We start from the raw sequence: 23,731 nt of genomic DNA, 5'->3' as shown, positions 1-23,731 counted from the left end.
GAGCCACTTCTGGCATTCTTTGTGGAAACTATTGGGAACTTCCCTAGACATGAGTTCAGCATATCACCCACAGTCGGACGGCCAAACAGAGGTAGTCAATCGTTCGCTCGGCAATTTGCTCTGTATTTTGGTAGGAGATAATATAAAGTCTTGGGACTCGAAGCTATGTCAGGCTGAATTCGCGCACAATCATGCTGTGAATCGAAGCTTGGGATTGTCGCCTTTTCATGTGGTCTATGGGATTATTCCTCGGGGACCTTTGGACTTGACGACAGCTCTTGATAAGACACAATACCATGGGGAAGCCATTGATTTCATCACTGATATGCAGTCCGTTCACCAACTTGAAGCATCCGTCGCAAAATACAAGAAGGCAGCAGACACAAAACGGCGTGAGGTTCTTTTCGAGCTGGGCAATCTTGTTGGGTATATTTGACCAAGGAGCGTCTTCCTCTCCGCGAGTATAACAAGTTGAAATCTAAAAAGATTGGTCCAATTGAAGTTCTTGAGCGTATCAACCCGAATGCTTATCATGTCCGTTTGCCAGATCATTTACGGACTTCTGATGTTTTTAATGTTAAACATCTATCTCGTTTTCATGGTGATAATGTCCCGCCAGATTCGTGGTCGAATCCTTCCCATCCGGAAGGACCTGATGCAGCGCCGATCGTGATCAGGATGATCACAACTCCAGGTCTACTTAGGAATGTTTCCTTTTTCCAATATTGGTTTTGTTTTCCTTTTTATCAAATAAGTATTATTCCTTTTAGGATAAGGATTTACAAATCGTTTAGGTGTTATGATTTCTAGCTAATATAAATAGAGAAGCTTACAATAGATGTAAGACACGATTTGATTAATAAGAGTTATTGATTTGGTTTTAAGAGCTTTCGAGCACTGCGAAGAGTATTCGCGCCCTTTGTTACAGCTACCTTCAAAAACAAGTTATCAATTTAGGGTTCTAATCCTTGAACCTAACGTTTATAGCTTCCGTCTCTCTATCAACCTCTCCATGATCGAGATGACTTCGTCATAGCCAGAAAATCCTCCAGAAGAACACAATAAGTGCCATGAAGCAAGTGATGCAACATATAAACTTCCCATAACAGAATACTTTTTTCAGAAAAAAAAAGCTTTGCTCGAGAAGAAACATGAATTTTTATAAAGAAATTAAAGAGGGGAAATTTTGATGAGTGGACTGTAAGAGTAAGAGTGAGTATTTATAGAAGAAGTGTTGACCCCAAAAAAAAAGATCTGTTGCGTAATTTGTTTTTTGCAGTTAATGCTACAAAAGGAAAAAGGAAATTTATCACAAAAGTAATAAATTTTCTTACGGTGTAACGGTCATATTTGTTGGGACTCGGTAATAATCTATCATGCATGCGACTTGCGAGTGACACAGGTCACAACTGAATTTTGCTTTTGTCAAATAAGAAAAGAAGAAAAATTAATCACAATGGTAAAAAAAAAATACTTTACCATTTCAAAGGTAATAAATTTTCTTACGGTGTAACGGACATATTTGTTGGGAATCGGTAATAATCTATCATGCATGCGACTTGTGAGTGACAAGTGAAGTGACAACTGAATTTTGCTTTTGTCAAATAAGAAAAGAATTCCGTCAATATTTTAATTAATTTAAACAAGCCGAAGCCCAAGGATTACAAAGCTGAAACCCAAACTACTAAGCATAAAACCCAAACCAAAAGGCAACAAAATAAACAAAAAGGCCTGAGGCCCAAATCGCTAGAAACCATACACCTGCTTGCAGGCCCACGCGTCAAGGAGGCCGGACACGTGTTCGTATCTTCACCATCTCATCCTGATACTCCCAAAACGGGAAGGATGGCTTTGGCCGGGTGTTTGATATGAACCGAGAAGGCGATGGCACTTCTGGAACTGGAATGGAATGAATGGATCGTCAAGAGATGCGGAATGACTCTTGATATACCACGATCTAAGGCTAACCACCTAAGAAACGATGAAGGTGTGTTGGCTAACCACCAAACGACACAAAAGATGATTGGCTGACCACCAAATCAACAAGCTGGTTCAAACCGATGAACTAGCTAAGAACTCTCTCTCTCACTCAGAGAAAAGAAGAATCGAAAATAAACAACCAAAATGAACTGATTTTTATTCATCAAAGGGACTACATATTTATACTACTTGTAGTCAAAGAGAATTAAAGAGAATTGTGGGAAAACAAGGCATAGAAAATAGAAACATTGACTAGAATATTATTAATGAGTCAAAGACTCAGTCTTCCATGTAGATTAGTCAAAGATGACCATTCGGTTCACGTTCTGGTCAAGGAAACCCTTCGGCTACTGTCCAGGTTCATCCGAACCAGATGGATGCACGGGGTAAAGATAAGGACGCTTACGGGACTGTCCGGATGGTCCGCCAGATAAGAATGCATGTCCGTCTTTGGTTTCTTCACGATCCAAGCTAATTCTGGCTCGACCGTGGGTTTTAGAATGTCGAGTTGGTCGGGGAAGGCGGGCTGTGGTTCGGTCGGTTAGGTCGTCTGGACGTGGTTCCAGCCGAAGCTCCAATCGGGACGCACGCGGGACGGCTCGGTCAGTCTGATCAGTACGGTCGAATGAACGAACCTCGGTCAAATTGTTCAGAACGTCCAGATCTCCATGCTGGTTGGCTCCAATGGACTGATCCACGAACCAGGGCACATCATTCCCTTCCTCTTCAAAAAGATTTGTCCTCAAATCTGAAACATTAAAAGGAAAAGGATTATAAGCAAAAAAACCATAATCAGCACAATGTTCACCTTGGGTTTGGTCCGGTATTTGAATTGGCAAAGGCTCTTCCTTTTCTGGCTCGGTTTCAAGGTTCTCATTCTCCAAAGTCACCAACGGTTTTTGCTTTTGACACTTGTTAGCATAATGACCGATCCTATGGCATTTGAAGCACCTGGTGGAATGAGCTTTGCTTGTGGGTTTCACAGCTTTGCTTTTATCAAAAGAAATCTCATTAGTTTTCAAATCAGAATTTGAAAGATAAGAAGACTTACATTGTTGTTTTGGTGCCGAAGAAGTGTTGGTGTTTCCCTTCCTTTTGAGCTGTCGGATAGCATGAATTGCCTTATGCAACATCTTCTCCAAACTAGCATAAGTTTGAAGCTCGTTTTGATCAAGCACTACACAGTTGCTTCTCTTGGTTTTGGTGAAGAGACGATCACCACTTCTGACCCACTTCTCATCATTGGACCTGTTTTCTCTCTTCCTTTGTTTCTGCACAAAATCAAATTCATTAGAAGCAAACTGTCTCTTGTCAAAAATCAATTGCTTCTTTTCAACAATAGTTTTAAAAGGAAAGTAGACATCATCTTGTAGTGGTTTTGATTTCTTGAGAAGTCCAAACATCCTGAAACACTTAACAAAGTTAGCAAATAAAAATCCTCACACTCTCAAAGTGTTTAGCTCACGATTTTTAGATGGTCACTCAGAGTTCTTTCACTGGTTCAAAGGATGATAGGCAGTCAAAATTCAGCAATCAAAACCCAAAACAAACTTTTGTGAGAAAAAGAAAAGAGAAGGTAAGATGAAGAGATTTTTGATATGGATCCGCCTTAACTGTCCTAAGGCTGGATTTCTCTTCAGCCAGCAGGGTTTCTCTTCCACCACTCCCCCTGGATTTCTCTTCAGAAGTGATTCACGCCAAAACTTTTTTTTTTTTTTTTATCGATTTTTTTTTTTTTTTTTTTTTATAATAGGCGATCACAAGGGAGTAAAGGAACAGCCCGGATCCAAGAAATAAGAAAAGAAATAAATGTGGAGAGATGAGAAGATGAGAGATGAAAGAAAACAAACCAGCCAAAGTGGCTCTGATACCAAGTTGATACGCCCAAAACGGGAAGGATGGCTTTGGCCGGGTGTTTGATATGAACCGAGAAGGCGATGGCACTTCTGGAACTGGAATGGAATGAATGGATCGTCAAGAGATGCGGAATGACTCTTGATATACCACGATCTAAGGCTAACCACCTAAGAAACGATGAAGGTGTGTTGGCTAACCACCAAACGACACAAAAGATGATTGGCTGACCACCAAATCAACAAGCTGGTTCAAACCGATGAACTAGCTAAGAACTCTCTCTCTCACTCAGAGAAAAGAAGAATCGAAAATAAACAACCAAAATGAACTGATTTTTATTCATCAAAGGGACTACATATTTATACTACTTGTAGTCAAAGAGAATTAAAGAGAATTGTGGGAAAACAAGGCATAGAAAATAGAAACATTGACTAGAATATTATTAATGAGTCAAAGACTCAGTCTTCCATGTAGATTAGTCAAAGATGACCATTCGGTTCACGTTCTGGTCAAGGAAACCCTTCGGCTACTGTCCAGGTTCATCCGAACCAGATGGATGCACGGGGTAAAGATAAGGACGCTTACGGGACTGTCCGGATGGTCCGCCAGATAAGAATGCATGTCCGTCTTTGGTTTCTTCACGATCCAAGCTAATTCTGGCTCGACCGTGGGTTTTAGAATGTCGAGTTGGTCGGGGAAGACGGGCTGTGGTTCGGTCGGTTAGGTCGTCTGGACGTGGTTCCAGCCGAAGCTCCAATCGGGACGCACGCGGGACGGCTCGGTCAGTCTGATCAGTACGGTCGAATGAACGAACCTCGGTCAAATTGTTCAGAACGTCCAGATCTCCATGCTGGTTGGCTCCAATGGACTGATCCACGAACCAGGGCACATCACATCCCGTCCGCCTCGACTTGACCGTCGCCGCTTCGAGAGCAGCACCACTGAAACGCTCGTTTCATCGAAGCTCGTATTACCGTCGAGCTTCCATCAAATTAACTTGGAGATCTCATCCTGAGCCTCCCAAACACCCTCCCCATAGAGTTGAAACCACGAACCATCTCTCTTCATTCACGCTTTTTCTTAACATCGGAAAGCTTCATCGATTAAATCGAGATCTCATCCATCAGATCAAAGCCGCGAACCACAGGAACCATGAACCAATAACCACCCCGATCCAGAATCGGGAACAAACCCTTACCCCACTAAAAGATTGAAACACCTAAAGCCGGCGATGGCGGAGCTGAAGAAGCCCCCACCTCCCAGAGACTAGGCCGGCGGCGACGGAGCTGGATAAGCCTTCACCTCCCGTATTCGAAACATAAACTGACAAGCCTACTTCACCACGCCAAAAACCTCCACACGACCGCGTCGTTACTCCAGCCGCTTAGCCACCATCGATGTCGGTTCACTCCCGAGTTGACGACGATGGTTGGGAGCTGGACCAGAGCTCAGACAAGGCAGTCGGGGATAGCAGGCGAAGGAGAAGCAGAGTAAGAGCATCTTAACGAAGAACGGAGGGCTCCGGCGACGGCACGCTCGCTCACGCGCCGGCCGTGCGCCGGACCCAAAGTAGATCTACTTTCTCTCTCTGGAACTTTCTCTCACTTTGTGCTACAACGGTAGAAAAATTAATTACAACGGTAAAAAAATTACTTTACCATTTCAAAAGTCATATTTTCTCTTTTCTTAAACTTCTGAATCCCGGTTCGAAACTACGCTAGGCGCTAGTCGGGCGGCAATTCCGGACCTAGCGAGTTACCAAGAAATCAGGGATTAAACGGAGATTAATCGGAGCCTAGTTTTTATATTTTTATTATATTTATATGTGTATATATATTAATATATGTGTAATTGGACAAACAAGTTGACGTCTGCTAGTGGCTTGGACCCTTGTGCCTACGCCAATCAACCTGTCCTCGATCCTCAGGAGTGTATTTTATTTATTTTCGATTATTAATCAAGTTGTATAACAAAAGTCCCACATCGGTGAGTGAGAGAAAAAGAGGCGAAATTGTGATCTATATATAGTCTCCTTTGTACTAGAGACTTAGTCAAGTATTTGGACTTCTTAGTAGGCCTAAAGATATATTTATAGTTTGCAATTTTTTTTAGTAGGACCGACTAACCAAATATTGGGCCGATTATTCGCTAAATAGGCCGATTAATCGGTTTATTGGGCCGATTATTTGGCTGGCAATTTTTTGGTCCGAATTGACTAAAGTCGCGGCAGCTTAGGTCCGATCAGCGATTAGGCGGTGCCTAGGCGGCTAGGCGCCCGAGTTTTTGAACATGAGTATGAGTTGATACAAATAAAAGCGGTGTGAAATTAAAGTCCGGGACGGTGCAACTGCGGTTCATGCGGAATTATAGTGCAGTGCGGGACAATTGCGATTTTAAGTAAAATGCAATGCGGAATATTGTTTGATTGGTGACCATACACATTTGCGGTATTGAATGATTATTTAATTAATAAAATAATAATAATACATAATATATGATATATAATATATTTAAATAATATAAATAATATATTAACATAATAAATATATTACAAAATAAATGTCTTAAAGTAAAATGTGTTTATAAGTGCGGTTTTGATAAAATAAACGATACAGAATAATGTTTGTTAATGAAAAAATATTTACTAGATAAATATTAAAAATAATGTAAAATATATATTTTAGTTCTAATTATTGGGTTCTAAAGATACAAGATTTGTTAGGTAATTCGTAGGATCCAAACCCAAATTGAACCGAGAAAAGAGGTTTGGTTTGGTTCGGTTCTCTGATTCCAGATAAATGTGCACATACTTATCTATTTCTATATTTAATAACAAGTAATTATAAATATGATTCACAATAAACATTTTATTTAATTAATTATGTCAATTATAATATTTAAATAAATATTTTATATAATTATTAATTAATAAAAGAGAAATTAAAACTTTTGGATGTGTTGGTTAGTATCATCAAACTTGTAACTGACGTGCCCAAAATTAGATGCTGGTTTTCAAACTTTATTTCTACTCATAGAGTAATAGTTATTGATTAAACGTACAGGTAGTGAATATTTGTTTTAATTAATTTTAAAATGAAAATAACAAATCTTGACAGATGGAAAATAAAAGAAAGATACATAAAATATTTTCTTATTGTATGGAGTGCGGAATTGTTAAAACCTCAAATGAGTGACAAAAATCTTAAGACAACTAAGGATAGATAGAAACGAGGACGACAACATTCTAAGTAAGAATCAAATGTCGCCTCCAGTATTGTCTCGTTGCATCCGATCATACATTCCCTTAATGCGTAATAATTTATTGATTTTTTTACATCGGGAGACACTTTCCCACATTCAAATTACATTACAAGACACTTATCACTTGAGATACACTTTCTTTTATCAAAAAAGAGGATCCTCAACTAAAAAAAACCTCTCTCTTCTTTTTATGTCTCTTTATTATTTTTCGTATTCTACTTTATGTTTTTATTTACTTTATCTCAAGTTCTAGAATATATTAAACAAAAATAATTGTAATAATAAACTATATATAAAATTATCTATATTTTAAGATCCATTTTCATATATATATATTATATATATATATTAATGTGTAAACAAAACTAAATGTGGATGTGGATACCAAAGCGTGGATAACATAATTATAAATTAGTTGTGGATATGAACATCTGAACATAATTATAAATTAGTTGTGGACATAGACAATATACTTTCGATTTCATTCATCATCTCAGGATCTAAATTCAGTTCTAATCAAATTTACATATATCCACATCATGAAAAAGCGCAATTTCTTAGATCGGAAATCTCAGACATGCAAGATCTATTACTTTTCGACAAAAGGTAAACGTTTCTTCGATTTTTCTCTCCGCTCATACTCACAATATCATCTCTTTCTCATCTTGATTGAAGTTTAATTGCAGATAATTTATCAATTGGGCTGAAGAAGCCAAGTGCTTGTGTTGGAGATAACAGAGTTCGTGTCCACATTTTATAGTATAATTTTAGTAACATGAGCCCATGTCCACATATTGTTGTATAAATTTATGGAATCAAAACAGATAGTTTGTCCACGTTATCTACTATAAACACATTAACATCACATGTCCACACATTACTCATCACTCATCACTCATTCATACATCACCCGTCCACAAATCACCCAACCACACATCACTCGTCCACAAATCACCCATCCACAAGTGTCATTTTCATTAAGCGCAAAATTGTCAACAATCTGTCGCTGGCCCACAACAAAATGTGTCACATGTAAGAAGTGTCTCTAGGTGTAATAGAAAGTCAAAAAGTGTCCCTTAGTGTAATCAACTCTAATTTATTTATCAAGGTAGAAAAAGGGAAAAATTGGTTTTTTTTTAAAGCAAAAAAATGATAAATATGTTCTTTTAGACTAATATCTATTTTGTGTCATTTTTGCCTATAATACCTTTTAATATTTTTGAAAATAAATTTAATATATAGTTTTAAAAACAAAAAAAATTGAAAAAATAGTAACTATTGATAAAAATACATATATGAACTTAGTGGTATTTTTTTCAGTTCTAAAATGTTTAAATCATTCTACGAAGTATAAAACGAAATCCATTTTTTTCAATTTTTCAGATTATGTTCTAAATAAAGTAGAAATGACATTCTACGAAGTATAAAACGAAATCCACTTTTTACATTGAATCTACAATGTTTAAAATACGTAATCTACATAAATAAGAGTATTCTAAAAATATTTAGAATACACATTCCGCGCTTAACCTACCGATCTAAAATATTTAGAAATCAAAATCTACACATTAATATAAATCTAAAACACGTAGAAACCGACTTCTACAGATTTACTGTAAATCTAAAACATGTAGAAATCAAAATCTACACATTACTATAATTCTAAAAACCTGTAGAAACTGATATCTACATATTAGATGTATTATACGGATAAGAAATCAGTTCCTAAAAATATGGAAACAAAATATTTGAGAATATTCACTTTCATATTTTGAAAAAAATCGATTTAAAAAAAACAAAAAAAAAGTGGTAACCTTCTTCTCACGCCGTCTTCTACATTCCATTGATTGTTCACAAAATTTTCGCAAAATTTTTTCACATTATTTCTACCATGATTCATATCTATGCTTCCACGGATCGATCCCGTTTAATCGAATCTATTATTTATTATATTTAAAAATTGCAATTTTAAGGGCGTTATTGCCATTTTAAAAATAATTAACCTAATTGGACATAAAATATATAAGATTAGTATAAAGTGACGATAGTTATATTTTTTTTTCTGTAAAAAACAATTTTCTCATAAAATATTTGAGTTGACTACAACTGGTGTAACCAAAGTTATCGACAACACAACACAAAATGGGTCCATAATGGGCCCATAGTCGGGTTAATTAGATAGTGAGCATTACTAGTAAGCTAATGGGCTGTATGAATAAAAACTTCAAAGATGATTTGGGTAAAAAAATGGTAACTAAACCGAACATTTATTGAAAGACTTAACCGGTTCTCTAGTAGGCTCAGAGAGAGAGAGAGAGAGAGAGAGAGAGAGTAAGCTTAGAGCTTAACAATGTCTAAAACCAAGTACGATCGGCAGCTAAGGTATATAGATTTACTTCTCTCTCTCTCTCTGTATAAACTCTATAGCTCGTCGTTTAGGGAGTAGAAGTAATCAATCGTTCGAACGTGGCAGGATATGGGGGGAAGTAGGGCAAGCTGCGTTGGAAGAAGCGAGCATCTGTTTGCTCAATTGCGGCCCCACTGGATCCGAGGCGTTGAAGAATCTGGTCCTCGGTGGAGTTGGGAGCATCACCATCGTTGATGGATCTAAAGTCGAGCTTGGTGACCTTGGCAACAACTTCATGGGTATTCTGATTTTTTTTTTTTTTTTTTTGGTTATTAGATTCTATGGAATTGAGTTTGATTCTTTTTTTTTTTGGGCATGTGAAAGTGGATGAGAGGAGTGTTGGTCAGTCAAAAGCTAAGTCTACTTGTGCGTTTCTCCAAGAGCTTAATGATTCTGTTAAAGCCAAGTTTGTTGAGGAGAGTCCTGATACTTTGATTATGACAAGCCCTTCTTTCTTCTCTCAGTTCACTCTTGTTATAGCCACTCAGGTAATATGATTTATGTTGATTACTTGTAAAGTTGGGTGCTTTTTTTTATTTTAACTGCTTCACAAGGCAGAGTCTTTTCCAGTTGATATAGCTTTTTGTTTCCCCTTGGAGCTGCTTGATGCTCTCAGATTCTCTTAAATGCCTTTCCCAGTGCTTTATTGGTCCTTGTTTGTGTTGCCATGTAGCTGGTGGAAGATTCAATGGTGAAGCTTGATAGAATCTGTCGAGAAGCAGACGTCAAGGTGGTTTTTGTTCGTTCTTACGGTCTTGTTGGGCTTGTTCGTGTGTCAGTACAGGTAATTAATACCTTTCTTGGTTCAATTTTGTCAGGAAACTAAGGAATTACTGTCTTGTTTTGGAGTGTTTCCATGGTTGTATTTTTTTTTTCCTTTTTGTTTTCTTGTTTGTCAGGAGCACACTATAATTGACTCAAAGCCTGATCATTTTCTTGATGACCTTCGCTTGAATAATCCATGGCCTGAGCTCAATAGGTACACTCCTTTCCTATCCTCGCTAATCATTTTGTTTTGGCTTCCTTTAACCTTGTGGTTATTCATTGAACTCTGCAGTTTTGTGGAGACAATTGATCTGAATGTATCAGATCATGTAGCGCATAAGCACATACCTTACGTTGTCATTCTTGTGAAGATGGCTGATGAATGGACTAAGTCCCATAGTGGTAACCTTCCCTCCACCAGGGAAGAGAAAAAAGAGTTTAAGGTTTAGTTCCTTTCTTTTAGCAAAGTCTTTAGCTAGCTTGCTTCCTTGTTCTTATTTAATCTTTATCCTTAAAATCTTAGGATTTTGTTAAGTCCAAGATGATATCTATGGATGAGGATAACTACAAGGAAGCCATCGAAGCTGCTTTCAAAGTTTTTGCTCCTCGAGGAATCAGTAAGTTACTATCTCGTGTGGTGTGGTAACTCGTCATGATAGTTGATAACTAAACCTGGTCTCTGTTCCAGGCTCAGAGATTCAACAAATTTGCAATGATAGTTGTGCTGAACCGAGTTCAAGCTCCTCAGATTTTTGGGTGATGGTAGCGGCTCTGAAGGTTTGAAGCTTTAGAATATTACTCGGCTAAACTCATATTTTTCATGTTCATTTTGATTTGTTCATAATACTCATCCATCTCCACCTGCGCAGGAGTTTGTCTCAAACGAAGGTGATGGAGAGGCACCCCTAGAAGGCTCCATACCTGATATGACGTCTTCAACAGAGTTAGTGCAACTGCCTCCATGGCATTGATCTATTTTCCAGAGTGCTAACGTAGCTGTATTGTTTCTTTCTGCCAGACACTATATCAATTTGCAGAAAATCTTTCTAGCGAAAGCCGAGGCTGATTTTCTTGTCATGGAGAAACGAGTTAAAAACATTTTGAAGAGAATCGATCGAGATCCGAGCAGTATCTCGAAACCGACAATCAAGAGCTTCTGTAAGAATGCCAGAAAACTTAAAGTGAGAATACTTAACTTCCTAACAAATTTAATGTGTATTTTCATGTCAATGGTTACCTATTGCTTTTGAAGCAGTATCAGAAACATATGTTTTGACTAAAATATAAACTTCAATCTCTACTTTACAGGTATGCAGATATCGTACGGTAGAGGACGAGTTCAGCAATCCTTCTGTAACCGAAATTCAAAAGTGTTTAGCGGACGAGGATTACAGGTGTGAATCTCTTCAGGGACTCTGCTCTTTTCATATGACCACAAAACCATCAGCTGATTTAAAAAAATAAGATGCATGTGATAGATTATTGCAAAAACTGCTATTTATCTAGTTAACCTTAGCTCACTGAAACTCTTAGTTCATCTTATGCTCATACAGCAGCAAAATAGTTTCTGGTTTTAGTCCAAATCTTTATGCTAATATTGTTTTATTGTGGCAGTGGTGCAATGGGGTTTTATGTTCTTCTCAGAGCTGTGGACAGGTTTACGGCCAACTACAACAAGTTTCCTGGCCAGTTTGATGGGTAAGAAATTCATTTTGGCAATAATAAGATTCTGAACAAATGGTCCTTGTTTGGCTATTAATATGCAAAATCTATTTTTTTGTAGAGGAATGGATGAGGACATTTCTCGGTTAAAAACTACTGCCTTGAGTCTTCTTGCCGATTTGGGGTGTAACGGCTCAGTACTGCCTGATGACCTTATCAATGAGATGTGTCGCTTTGGTGCCTCGGAGCTTCATGTGGTTGCTGCCTTTGTTGGAGGAATCGCATCTCAAGAAGTCATCAAGGTTCATACTTCCTTCTTGTTGCTCTGAACTTTAATTGTTTAAAATTAAAAGATGATTGAACTTGTTGCTATGTGTGTGTGTCTCTCTCTGTCTATGTGTTGCAGCTTGTCACAAAACAGTTTGTTCCGATGTTGGGGACTTACATCTTCAATGGCATTGATCACAAGTCTCAGTTATTGACATTGTAGAAGATCTCTCCTTAGACATTGTTGTCCTGAAACAGATAGACTAGCTTTATAATGTATTTTTGTTTTATTCTTCACTGAATTTTAAAAGAATCTTTTCGCGGGTGTATCGAGACACGAACTGTTCAAGGATGTTGATTTAGCCGGCACAAAATTATGCCCTGAGTGTTTAGCTTTTATATCAATGGTCGCATGATCGTATTGATGGTCCATGTTATAACTTATAACCGCATTAACCAAGTATGTGATTGTTGAAAACTTCAGTTTACTACTTAGCGTTTGTATCAATGTGATCTTATCCATGAATTAGTATGTTTTATAAGCTCATGCTTGACACATGTAGTGATGTACTTGCCTCATACCAGACCAACTGATAATTGCATGGTAACTATCATTTTCTCCCTGAAGCTCTAATGAGACGCTGTTCCATTGAGTTTAGTATTCCTTCCGTTGGAAACTTCATCAGAGACTACTTACTCTGTTCCATGAAACAGAGCTCTGAGCCACTCTCTTCATTTGGTATTTAGTGTTATAAAACTCTTTTTATCTTAAGATGCTTTGATATATGGTGATTTTGTAAAGTTACCTCATGGCATCCACAAAATCTTTTAGTCTGAAAATTAAACATGTTTATAGCACATAATACACACTATGTTGGATTTAAACTAACCAACAATAGTTCATAAGAAATTGTTAATAAATGTTAATTAAATAAATATTAGAATAAAATGTTAACAAAATTGATAGCTGCCACACTCTGACACTGCCGTCCACTATCTACTTCCACACAAAGACAGACAAAAACTAAAACAGCTTGGTGTACTTTGGATATGGACCATTTCATTAACATTATCAATGTAGAGGAGATTCTCAGGCGTCTCCTTGTCTTCTTGAAGCCTGAGGCTTTCCAAGGAGCTATTAAGGCTATTAACGAGAGGATCCTCTCGGTTCTTGATGACTCAGGGTCTGGAAGAGTCGACATGGGCATGCATGTTCTAAACGGTGATTGCGCCTTTATGTAATGGACATTCAGATAAACGGAAGCGAGTTGCCTTCGAGGCGCTTATGTGGAAACCAGTGAAAGAAGGAAGCTCTCAGATTACAAAAACAGATGCAGAGAAGTACATCAAGCTCTTGAGAGCTATCTATATGTTAGAAGCTCACGGTGAAGAAGAAGAAAGTGATTGATTCTCCGTGACAGTAACGTTTAATCAGTTTCTAGACATGTTGGATGATCCTGATTGGGGGTTTGGTATCATGTCTACGGTTCTTAGACTAGAGAGTAACGATAGAAACCGGCATGGGAGCCAGGTGTGTTCGGTTTGTCGGTATCCGATTATTGGATCTTGGTTTAAGGAAGTGAAAGCCCGGTTTAGTTTGTGTAGCCAGTGCTATAGTGAAGGGAAGGTTCCTCCTCCGTTTAAACAGGAGGAGGATTACAGGTTTAGAGAGCATGGGAGTGAAGCTGAAGCCATGAAACCTAAGTGTGTTTGTTTCTCAGTGCAGTCTCATAAGAAACCGATTGCCACTCGAAAGAAACAAAGAAACTAACTCATCAAGTTTTTATTTTAATCTTTGCTTCTAACCTGCAAGCTGTAACGTTTTTTACTTTTTTATATTAACTTGTGTGTATAGTTCAGAGAAAGTATTGTTGAGACTTGAGAGTGTGTAATGATGTGGTGAACCAATTAATTGGTTTGGTTCGGTTAATTATTTTGGTTATTTGGTTGTGGTAAACTCATTTTAACCGGTTTTGATTTGGTTTACTATGTATAATGAAAAGAAACATTACTGAAACTACCTACAGAATATGTGTTAACTCCTACAAAATATTCAGTTTTTCGGTAAATAGTTAATATATCGAAGTCTATAATCTTTAGTGTTATTTTAAAAATTCTAACAACATTATACATTTGTATTAATGTATTCTAAACTCTCTTTCATGGTACATGAACATCATTATATTTTCTTATCAACTAGTAAAACTTCATATGCTCCCTAAATTAATTGACAAACACAATAAAATCGTTATTCTAGAGAAATAGAGACAACAAAGGTTCCAAACCAATCTGACCATCATCATATGTTAGTTTATGATACAACTATGCATTAAAAAATAATTTCATGTTTTTTCAATTTTTCTCAAAATCTATGTGTTAATCCCTACAAAATATTCAGTTTTTTGGTAAATAGTTAATATACTGAAGCCTATAATCTTTAGTGTTATTTTAAATTTTCTAACCATATTATACATTTGTATTAATGTATTCCAAACTCTCTTTCATGGTACATGAGCATCGTTATATTATTTTATCAATTAATTTAGTAAAACTTCATATGCTCCATAAATTAATTGACAAACCACAATAAAATCGCTATTCTAGAGAAAAGGAGACAGCTAAGGTTTCAAACCTCTCTAACCCCTACAAAATATTCAGTTTTTCAGTAAATAGTTAATATACTGAAGCCAATAATCTTTAGTGTTATTTTAAAATTTCTAACCACATTATACATTTGTATTAACGTATTCTAAACTCTCTTTCGTGGTACAAGGGCATCGTTATATTTTTTTTATCAATTTATTTAGTAAAACTTCGTATGCTCCCTAAATTACTTGACAAACCACAATAAAATCGTTATTCTAGAGAAACGGAGACAGCAAAGGTTACAAACCTCTCTGGCCATCATCGTATGTTAGATCATGATTCAACTATGTATTAAAAAAATTTCATATATTTTCAATTTTTTTCAAAATCTATGTGTTAACCGCTACAAAATATTCAGCTTTTCGGTAAATAGTTAATATACTGAAGCCAATAATCTTTAGTGTTATTTTAAAATTTCTAACCACATTATACATTTGTATTAATGTATTCTAAACTCTCTTTCATGGTACATGGGCATCGTTATATTTTTTTATGAATTAATTTAGTAAAACTTCACATGCTTCCTAAATTAATTGACAAATACAATAAAATTGTTATTCTAGAGAAACGGTGACAAAAAAGGTTTCAAACCTCTCTGACCATCATTATATGTTAGTTCATGATTCAACTATGCATTAAAAAAATATTTTCATATTTTTCAATTTTTTTCAAAATCTATATGTTTAACTCCTTACAAAATACTCAGTTTTTCGGTAAATAGTTAATATACTGAAGCCTATAATATTTAGTGTTATTTTAATAATTCTAACCACATTATACATTTGTATTAATGTATTCTAAACACTTTTTCATGGTACATGGACATCGTTATATTTTCTTATCAATTAATCTAGTAAAACTTCATAGGCTCCCTAAATTAGTTGACAAACACATTAAAATCGTTATTCTAGAGAAACGGAGAAAACAAAGGTTCCAAATATCTCTGGTCATCATCATATGTTAGTTCATGATTCAACTATGCATTAAAAATTATTTTCATATTTTTCAAAATCTATGTGTTAACAACCCCTACAAAATATTCAGTTTTTCGATAAATAATTAATATACTGAAGCCTATAATCTTTAGTGTTATTTTAAAATTTCTAACTACATTGTACATTTGTATTAATGTATTCTAAGCTCTCTTTCATGGTACATGGGCATCTTTATATTTTTTTTATCAATTAATTTAGTAAAACTTCATATGTTCCCTAAATTAGTTGACAAACACAATAAAATTGTTATTCTATAAAAACGGAGACAATAAAGGTTTCAAACCTCTCTGGCCATCATCATACGTTAGTTCATGATTCAACTATGCATTAAAAAGTATTTTCAAATTTTTTCAATATTTCCAAAATCTATGTGTTACCCCCACATTATACATTTGTATTAAAGTATTCTAAACTCTCTTTCGTGGTACATGAACATTGTTATATTTTTTAATCAATTATCAATTAATTTAGTATAACTTCATATGCTCCCTAAATTAGTTGACAAACACAATAAAATAGTTATTCTAGAGAAACGGAGACAACAAATGTTCCAAACCTCTGTGACCGTCATCATATGTTAGTTCATGATTCAACTATGCATTAAAAAATATTTTCATACTTTTTCAATTTTTCTCAAAATCTAGGTGTTACCCTACAAAATATTCAATTTTTAGGTAAATAATTAATATACTGAAACCTATAATCTTTAGTGTTATTTTATTATTTCTAACCACATTATACATTTGTATTAATGTATTCTAAACTCTCTTTCGTGGTACATGAGCATCGTTATATTTTTTTATCAATTAATTTAGTTAAACTTCATATGCTCCCTAAATTAGCTAACAAACACAATAAAATCGTTATTCTAGAGAAACGGAGACAACAAATGTTACAAACCTCTCTAAGCATCATCATATCTTAGTTCATAATTCAACTATGCATCAAAATATATTTTCATATTTTTTCAATTTTTCTCAAAATCTACGTGTTATCCCTTACAAAACATTCAGTTTTTCGGTAAATAATTAATATACTGAAACCTATAATCTTTAGTGTTATTTTATTATTTCTAACCACATTATACATTTATATTAATGTATTCTAAACTCTCTTTCGTGTACATGGGCATCATTATGTTTTTTCATCAATTAATTTAGTAAAACTTCATATGCTCCCTAAATTAGTTGACAAACACAATAAAATAGTTATTCTAGAAAAACGGAGACAACAAATGTTTCAAACCTCTCTGACCATCATCATGTTAGTTCCTGATTCAACTATTTATTAAAAAATATTTTCAAATTTTTTCAATTTTTCTCAAAATCTATGTGTTTAACCCCCTACAAAATATTCAATTTTTGGTAAATAGTTAATATACAAAAGCCAATAATCTTTAGTGTTATTTGAAAATTTCTAACCACATTATACATCTGTAATAATGTATTATAAACTCTCTTTCGTGGTACATGGGCATCGTTATATTTTTTTATCAGTTAATTTAGTAAAACTTCATATGCTCCCTAAATTAGTTGACAAACATAATAAAATCGTTATTCTAGAGAAACGGAGACAATAAAGGTTCCAAACCTCTCTGACCATCATCATATGTTGTAACATGATTCAACTATGTATTAAAAAAGTATTTTCATATTTTTTCAATTTTTCTCAAAATCTATGTGTTAACCCCTACAAAATATTCAGTTTTTCTGTAAATAGTTAATATACCGAAGCCTATAATCTTAGTGTTATTTTAAATTTTCTAACCGCATTATACATTTGTATTAATGTATTCTAAACTCTCTTTTATGGTACACGGACATCGTTATATTTTTTTATCAATTAATTTAATCAAACTTCATAAGCTCCCTAAATTAGTTGACAAACCACAATAAAATCGTTATTCTAGAGAAACGGAGACAACAAAGGTTCCAAGCCTCTCTGACCATCATCATATGTTAGTTCATGATTCAACTATGCATTAAAAAATATCTTCATATTTTTCAATTTTTCTCAAAATCTATGTGTCCCCTACAAAATATTCAGTTTTTCGGTAAATAGTTCATATACTGAAGCTTAAAATCTTTAGTGTTATTTTAATTTTTTTAACCACATTATACATTTGTATTAATGTATTCTAAACTTTCTTTCATGGTACATGAGCATCGTTATATTTTTTTATCAATTAATTTAGTAAAACTTCATATATGCTCCCTAAATTAGTTGACAAACACAATAAAATCGTTATTCTAGAGAAACGGAGACAACAAAGGTTTCAAACATCTCTGAACATCATCATATGTTAGTTCATGATTCAACTATGCATTAAAAAATATTTTCATATATTTTCAATATTTCTCAAAATCTATGTGTTAACCCCTACAAAATATTCAGTTTTTCGGTAAATAGTTAATATACTGAAGCCTATAATCTTTAGTGTTATTTTAAAATTTCTAACCGCATTATCCCTTTGTATTAATGTACTCTAAACTCTCTTTCATGTTACATGAGCATCGTTATATTTTTTATCAATTAATTTAGTAAAACTTCATATGCTCCCTAAATTATTTGATAAACCACAATAAAATCGTTATTCTAGAGAAACGGAGACGACAAAGGTTCCAAACCTCTCTGACCATCATCATATGTTAGTTTTTGATTCAACTATGCATTAAAAAAAAATTCATATTTTTTCAATTTTTCTCAAAATCTATATGTTAACCCCTACAAAATATTCAGTTTTTCGGTAAAAAGTTAATATACTGAAGCGTATAATCTTTGGTGTTTTTTTAAAATTTCTAACCACATTATACATTTGTATTAATGTACTCTAAACTCTCTTTCATGGTACATGCGCATCGTTATATTTTTATCAATTAATTTAGTAAAATAATTCATATGCTCCCTAAATTAGTTGACAAACCACAATAAAATCGTTATTCTAGAGAAACGAAGACAACAAAAGTTCCAAACCTCTCTGACCATCATCATATGTTAGTTCATGATTCAACTACGCATTAAAAATACTTTAATATTTTTTCAATTTTTCTCAAAATCTATGTGTTAACCCCTACAAAGTATTCAGTTTTTCGGTAAATATTTAATATATTGAAGCTTACAATCTTTAGTGTTATTTAAAAATTTCTAACCACATTATAAATTTTTATTAATGTATTCTAAACTCTTTTTCGTGGTACATGAGCATCGTTATATTTTTTAATCAATTAATTTAGAAAAACTTCATATGCTCCCTAAATTATTTGACAAACCACAATAAAATCGTTATTCTAGAGAAACGGAGACAACAAAGGTTCCAAACCTCTCAGACCATCATCATATGTTAGTTCATGATTCAACTATGCATTAAATAATATTTTCTTATATTTTCAATTTTTCTCAAAATCTAAGTGTTAACAACCCCTACAAAATATTCAGTTTTTCGGTAAATAATTAATATACTGAAGCCTATATTATTTACTGTTACTTTAAAATTTCTAACCACATTATACATTTGTAATAATATATTCTAAACTCTCTTTCGTGGTACATGAGCATCATTAAAAAATTTAATCAATTAATTTAGTAAAACTTCATATGCTCCCTAAATTATTTGACAAATCACAATAAAATCGTTATTCTAGAGAAACGGAGACAACAAAGGTTCCCAACCTCTCTCACCATCATCATATGTTAGTTCATGATTCAACTATGCATTAAAAAAATATTTTCGTATTATTCAATTTTTCTCAAAATCTATGTATACATTTGTTATTTTATAATTTCTAACCGCATTATACATTTGTATTAATGTATTTTAAACTATCTTTTGTGATACACGGGCATCATTATATTTTTTTATCAATTAATTTATTTAAACTTCATATGCTCCCTAAATTATTTTACAAACCATAGTAAAATCTTTATTCTAGAGAAACGGAGACAACAAAGGTTCCAAATCTCTCTGACCATCTTCATATGTTAGTTCATGATCCAACTATGCATTAAAAAAACATTTTCATATTTTTCAATTTTTCTCAAAATTTACGTGTTAACCCCCTACAAAATACTCAGTTTTTCGGTAAATAGTTAATATACTGAAGCCTATAATTTTAGTGTTATTTTAAAAATTCTGACCGCATTATAAATTTGTATTAATGTATTCTAAACTATCTTTCGTGATACATGGGCATCGTTAAATTTTTTTATCAATTAATTTAGTAAAACTTCATATGCTCCCTAAATTATTTGACAAACCACAATAAAATCGTTATTCAAGAGAAACGGAAACAACAAAGTTCCAAACCTCTCTGACCTTCATCATATGTTAGTTCATGATTCAACTATGCATTAAAAAAATATTTTCATATTTTTCAATTTTTCTCAAAATCAATGTGTTAACCCCTACAAAATACTCAGTTTTTCGGTAAATAGTTAATATACTGAAGCCTATAATCTTTAGTGTTATTTTATAATTTCTAACCGCATTATACATTTGTACTAATGTATTTTAAACTCTCTTTCGTGATACATGGGCATCGTTATATTTTTTTATCAACTAATTTAGTAAAACTTCATATGCTCCCTAAATTATTTGACAAACCACAATAAAATCTTTATTTTAGAGAAACGGAGACAACAAAGGTTCCAAATTTCTCTGACAATCATCATATGTTAGTTCATGATTCAACTATGCATTAAAAAATATTTTCATATTTTTCAATTTTTCTCAAAATCTATGTGTTAACCTAATCCCCTACAAAATACTCAGTTTTTCGGTAAATAGTTAATATACTGAAGCCTATAATCTTTAGTGTTATTTTATAATTTCTAACCGCATTATACATTTGTTTTAATGCATTTTAAACTCTGTTTCGTGATACATGGGTGATGTTAGGAGTTTTCAAGGCTCCTAAGACAAATGTTGTAGTATAAATGATTGTCGAACCAGTTCTGAGAGATATGAAAGCACCAAGAATGCAAGTAATCACTTAATCTAAGTGCAACCAATGGTTTTTAAAAGGGCTTTTAAACTATAACTAACTAAAAGAAAAAACTAAAAGATACGTTCTTAACTATGGGAAAAGAGAACTCATGGATATAGGGATTAGACCTTGGGTGATCAAGTTTCGAACTAAGGATGGCAAACGATCAATCAAACTATCAACCTTAAGCTTAGACGCAATCCTAAACAAACTCTATGTCTAGATGAATGTTCATTTACTAACACAATCCAAGCATCAAATGTCTTTGGTTGAATAATATGAAAGTAATCATAACTAGCAAGTCCAATGGCTATCTTAGCACCTTTAACAACAAATGTCTTTGGCAAAGTATGCTAAAAGCTAGGAAGAGTTGTCTCGGGCATTTCCTCGAACACCTTTCGGGTGAGAAATGCCTAAAGATCAATAACTGAGTGGCCAACTCAGAAGATGCATTAGGTTCACTCTGCTAGCAAGGAATTATGAATGATCTACACTAAAACATCCTAGCTCTAACCTAATCACTCTTAATCTCCCTAACCCATGAATTCAAAGGGGGATTACTCACTAATCTCCATAATTCCTCTTAAACCCATGTTGGATTTCAGATTAATCATGTAGAGAAACACAAAAAAAAAATAGATATAAGAACACAGAATTTCAATAACAAAACTGATCAATTGATTCAAGAGATGACTTTCCAAAGGTTTTTGGTGGTTTTTCTTAAGAACAAAAGATGATCCGCCTCCTGGTGGCTTACAGAGTATTAAAACATAGGTTTAGAAAATAAAAACGTGCATCATGAAATGACCAAAAGGCCCTTGAGAAATCATAAGTTCGAGCATAAATAAGACGCGGAGCGACCTCCGCTCGTCGCTCCGAGTAGTCGCTCCATGCTTCGGGAGCGACCTCGCTCTGTCGCTGCAAGAGGTCGCTCCGGACTCGTTCTCGTGTTTCCGAGTGATGAAAACGCGAGCGACCTCCGCTCGTCGCTCCGAATAGTCGCTCCATTCTTCGGGAGCGACCTCGCTGTGTCGCTGCGAGAGGTCGCTCCGGACATGAAAACGCGAGCGACCTCCACTCGTCGCTCCGAGTAGTCGCTCCATGCTTCGGGAGCGACCTCGCTGTGTCGCTGCGAGAGGTCGCTCCGGACTCGTTCTTGCATCTCCGGGTGATCAAAACGCTAGCGACTCTTCCCTGTCGCTCTGGTAAGGTCGCTCTGATAGGGATATCAGAGCGACTTGACGGTGTCGCTCCGGACTGGTCGCTCCGGTAAGGTGCTCGCCCAATGATCACTTTAAACACTTCTTTTGGACTCCAATTGCACCCAAATGTCTCCAAGAACTCCATGTGGTACTCCAATACCTGATAAGGACTCATGTATGCAAAATGCAACCTAAACATGGCTAAATCCTAATCTATATGATCAAAATGCACATGGGTGAATGGATAAAACATTAGAAATATGCAAGATATCAACTCCCCCAAACTTGTTCTTTACTTGTCCACAAGTGAACTTTCTAGAACTCATAGGGAGAGAGGTTTGAAGGTGGGAGCTCATAGCCAAAAGAAACACAACTAGCAAACACGATTAGCACACTCTCTTATTACACTCTAGCTTCTCTAGGCCTATCTCAACTCCTTTTGTCCCTACACTCGTCATCAAGCATCCACACATTCAAATCAACCAACTCTCACATTCATTAAGCACAAAACATCTAGTGAATTCTTGCAAATGGTCAGTCGGTCCAAGTCATTTGGGTAAGGGAAGGCTTTTATTCAAGTGATTCAAAAGGTTCGAAACATAAAATCTTTACGGTGGTTTACTCTCGAAACAAGTAGCCTTGACATTGCACATAATATATCTAAGAAAGGGACCAACTCATGCATACAATGCTCAATCTCCATTGTTCTACCCTTTTCCCAAACATACAATTACACAATTTTTCCCAAATGTCAAGCCCAACTCACATCTCTCACCAAAAGATCTCAAGAACACCTTGCACGACAAAACTCTTTTCTTTGAAATCTCATAAGGATTTTTCTCAACTTCAAAACAAAACTTAGCTCTAAACAGTTTTGCTAGCCCCCTTTCTTTCTTTTTTTTTTTTTTTTTTTCTTTTTTTTTTTTCGGGGGCCAAGACTTTTCATAAACTGAGCTAGAAGTTTCTCTACTTATCCCATAAAGACTAGCCAATTAAGCACAAGAGTTCACTCTTTTCCTTCCATTTTCTCAAACTCCCAAATCAAACTTTACAACACTCACCCCCATCTATGGCTAGACAATGATGTGCCTAATCTAGCAAGAATGAAGATCAAGCATTGTCGTTCCCGATACTCTCAACATTATGCACATGTAAGACTTTCCTAAGAAGGCCTCACTCATCAAACAATGAAAGCTTAAAAGGAGGGAAAGGTTTTTGGGAGTGGTCTACCACTAGAGTTTGTCAAAAAAGATTGGCATAAAAGATGTGACAACTCAAGTGTGTATAGCCATGACTCAGTACACAAGGGACCCTAAGCAAGAAGCATTAAGTTCGTTTAGTTCAAATAGGGTTGTAGTTGGCTTCAAAGAGTAGGTTTCAGCAATCAACAAGTTTCAAGAAGAGTTTTCAAGGCACGAAACATACAAGTCTTTTCGAGAGGTGCATAGCTTTTCAGGTGAAACGTAGTGTTCTTTATAAGGCATTTAAAATCATTGCTCCCAGTGCAAGTGAATGCAACCTATATGCCCTAGACTCTCCTAGAAATGCAAAATGATGCAAACTAAATGAATTTGTTTTTTTTTTTATATGCAAATAGGTATGCAATGCATGACTCATGAAACAACATCAAAGCAAACATGATCAAATGCTTGGTACCTCCCCAAACTTGAGTTACACAGTCTCTGTGTTGTCAAGTAAAGAGAGAGATAC

The 23,731-nt window shown here is 34.9% G+C and overlaps 2 protein-coding genes across 3 annotated transcripts; one reads left to right on the top strand and one right to left on the bottom strand.

Annotated features, from left to right (window-relative positions):
• Nucleotides 1-2,139: 2,139 nt before the first annotated feature.
• Nucleotides 2,140-3,470, bottom strand: LOC125591590. The gene is made up of 2 exons (XM_048766051.1): nt 2,789-3,470; nt 2,140-2,728 (listed from the first exon to the last, which is right to left on the bottom strand). The coding sequence occupies exons 1-2, from the start codon at nt 3,381-3,383 to the stop codon at nt 2,328-2,330; spliced, it is 996 nt and encodes a 331-aa protein (XP_048622008.1). The 5' UTR covers nt 3,384-3,470; the 3' UTR covers nt 2,140-2,327.
• Nucleotides 3,471-9,311: 5,841 nt separating this feature from the next.
• On the top strand, nt 9,312-12,595 carry LOC106397205 (NEDD8-activating enzyme E1 regulatory subunit AXR1-like). 2 transcript variants are annotated; one of them, XM_048766049.1, is made up of 14 exons: nt 9,312-9,477; nt 9,569-9,741; nt 9,827-9,990; nt 10,176-10,286; nt 10,402-10,481; nt 10,560-10,710; nt 10,791-10,884; nt 10,956-11,044; nt 11,137-11,210; nt 11,286-11,448; nt 11,576-11,661; nt 11,882-11,965; nt 12,051-12,231; nt 12,336-12,595. In XM_048766049.1, exons 1-14 carry the CDS (start codon nt 9,446-9,448, stop codon nt 12,417-12,419), a joined length of 1,566 nt encoding a protein of 521 aa, XP_048622006.1. In that variant the 5' UTR covers nt 9,312-9,445; the 3' UTR covers nt 12,420-12,595. The 2 variants fall into 2 exon arrangements, with proteins under 2 accessions (XP_048622006.1, XP_048622007.1); XM_048766050.1 differs by lacking the exon at nt 9,312-9,477 and having other exon boundaries at nt 9,697-9,741; nt 9,827-9,868; nt 9,967-9,990.
• Nucleotides 12,596-23,731: the final 11,136 nt, after the last annotated feature.

Source organism: Brassica napus, chromosome C8, assembly GCF_020379485.1.
Source record: "Brassica napus cultivar Da-Ae chromosome C8, Da-Ae, whole genome shotgun sequence".
Classification (NCBI taxonomy): domain Eukaryota; kingdom Viridiplantae; phylum Streptophyta; class Magnoliopsida; order Brassicales; family Brassicaceae; genus Brassica; species Brassica napus.
The sequence above is the reverse complement of the archived record's forward strand: the minus strand, read 5'-3'. Positions and strand labels throughout refer to the sequence as shown.

Bases quoted from the DNA above. Each gene is read 5' to 3' on its own strand.
- LOC106397205 (XM_048766049.1), top strand. From the start codon at position 9,446: ATGTCTAAAACCAAGTACGATCGGCAGCTAAG. The intron at 9,742-9,826 runs GTATTCTGATTT...GGCATGTGAAAG, and splicing joins CCTTGGCAACAACTTCATGG to TGGATGAGAGGAGTGTTGGT. The intron at 11,045-11,136 runs GTTTGAAGCTTT...CCACCTGCGCAG, and splicing joins TGATGGTAGCGGCTCTGAAG to GAGTTTGTCTCAAACGAAGG.
- LOC125591590 (XM_048766051.1), bottom strand. From the start codon at position 3,383: ATGTTTGGACTTCTCAAGAAATCAAAACCACTACAAGATGATGTCTAC. The intron at 2,729-2,788 runs GTGAACATTGTG...TTAATGTTTCAG, and splicing joins AATACCGGACCAAACCCAAG to ATTTGAGGACAAATCTTTTT.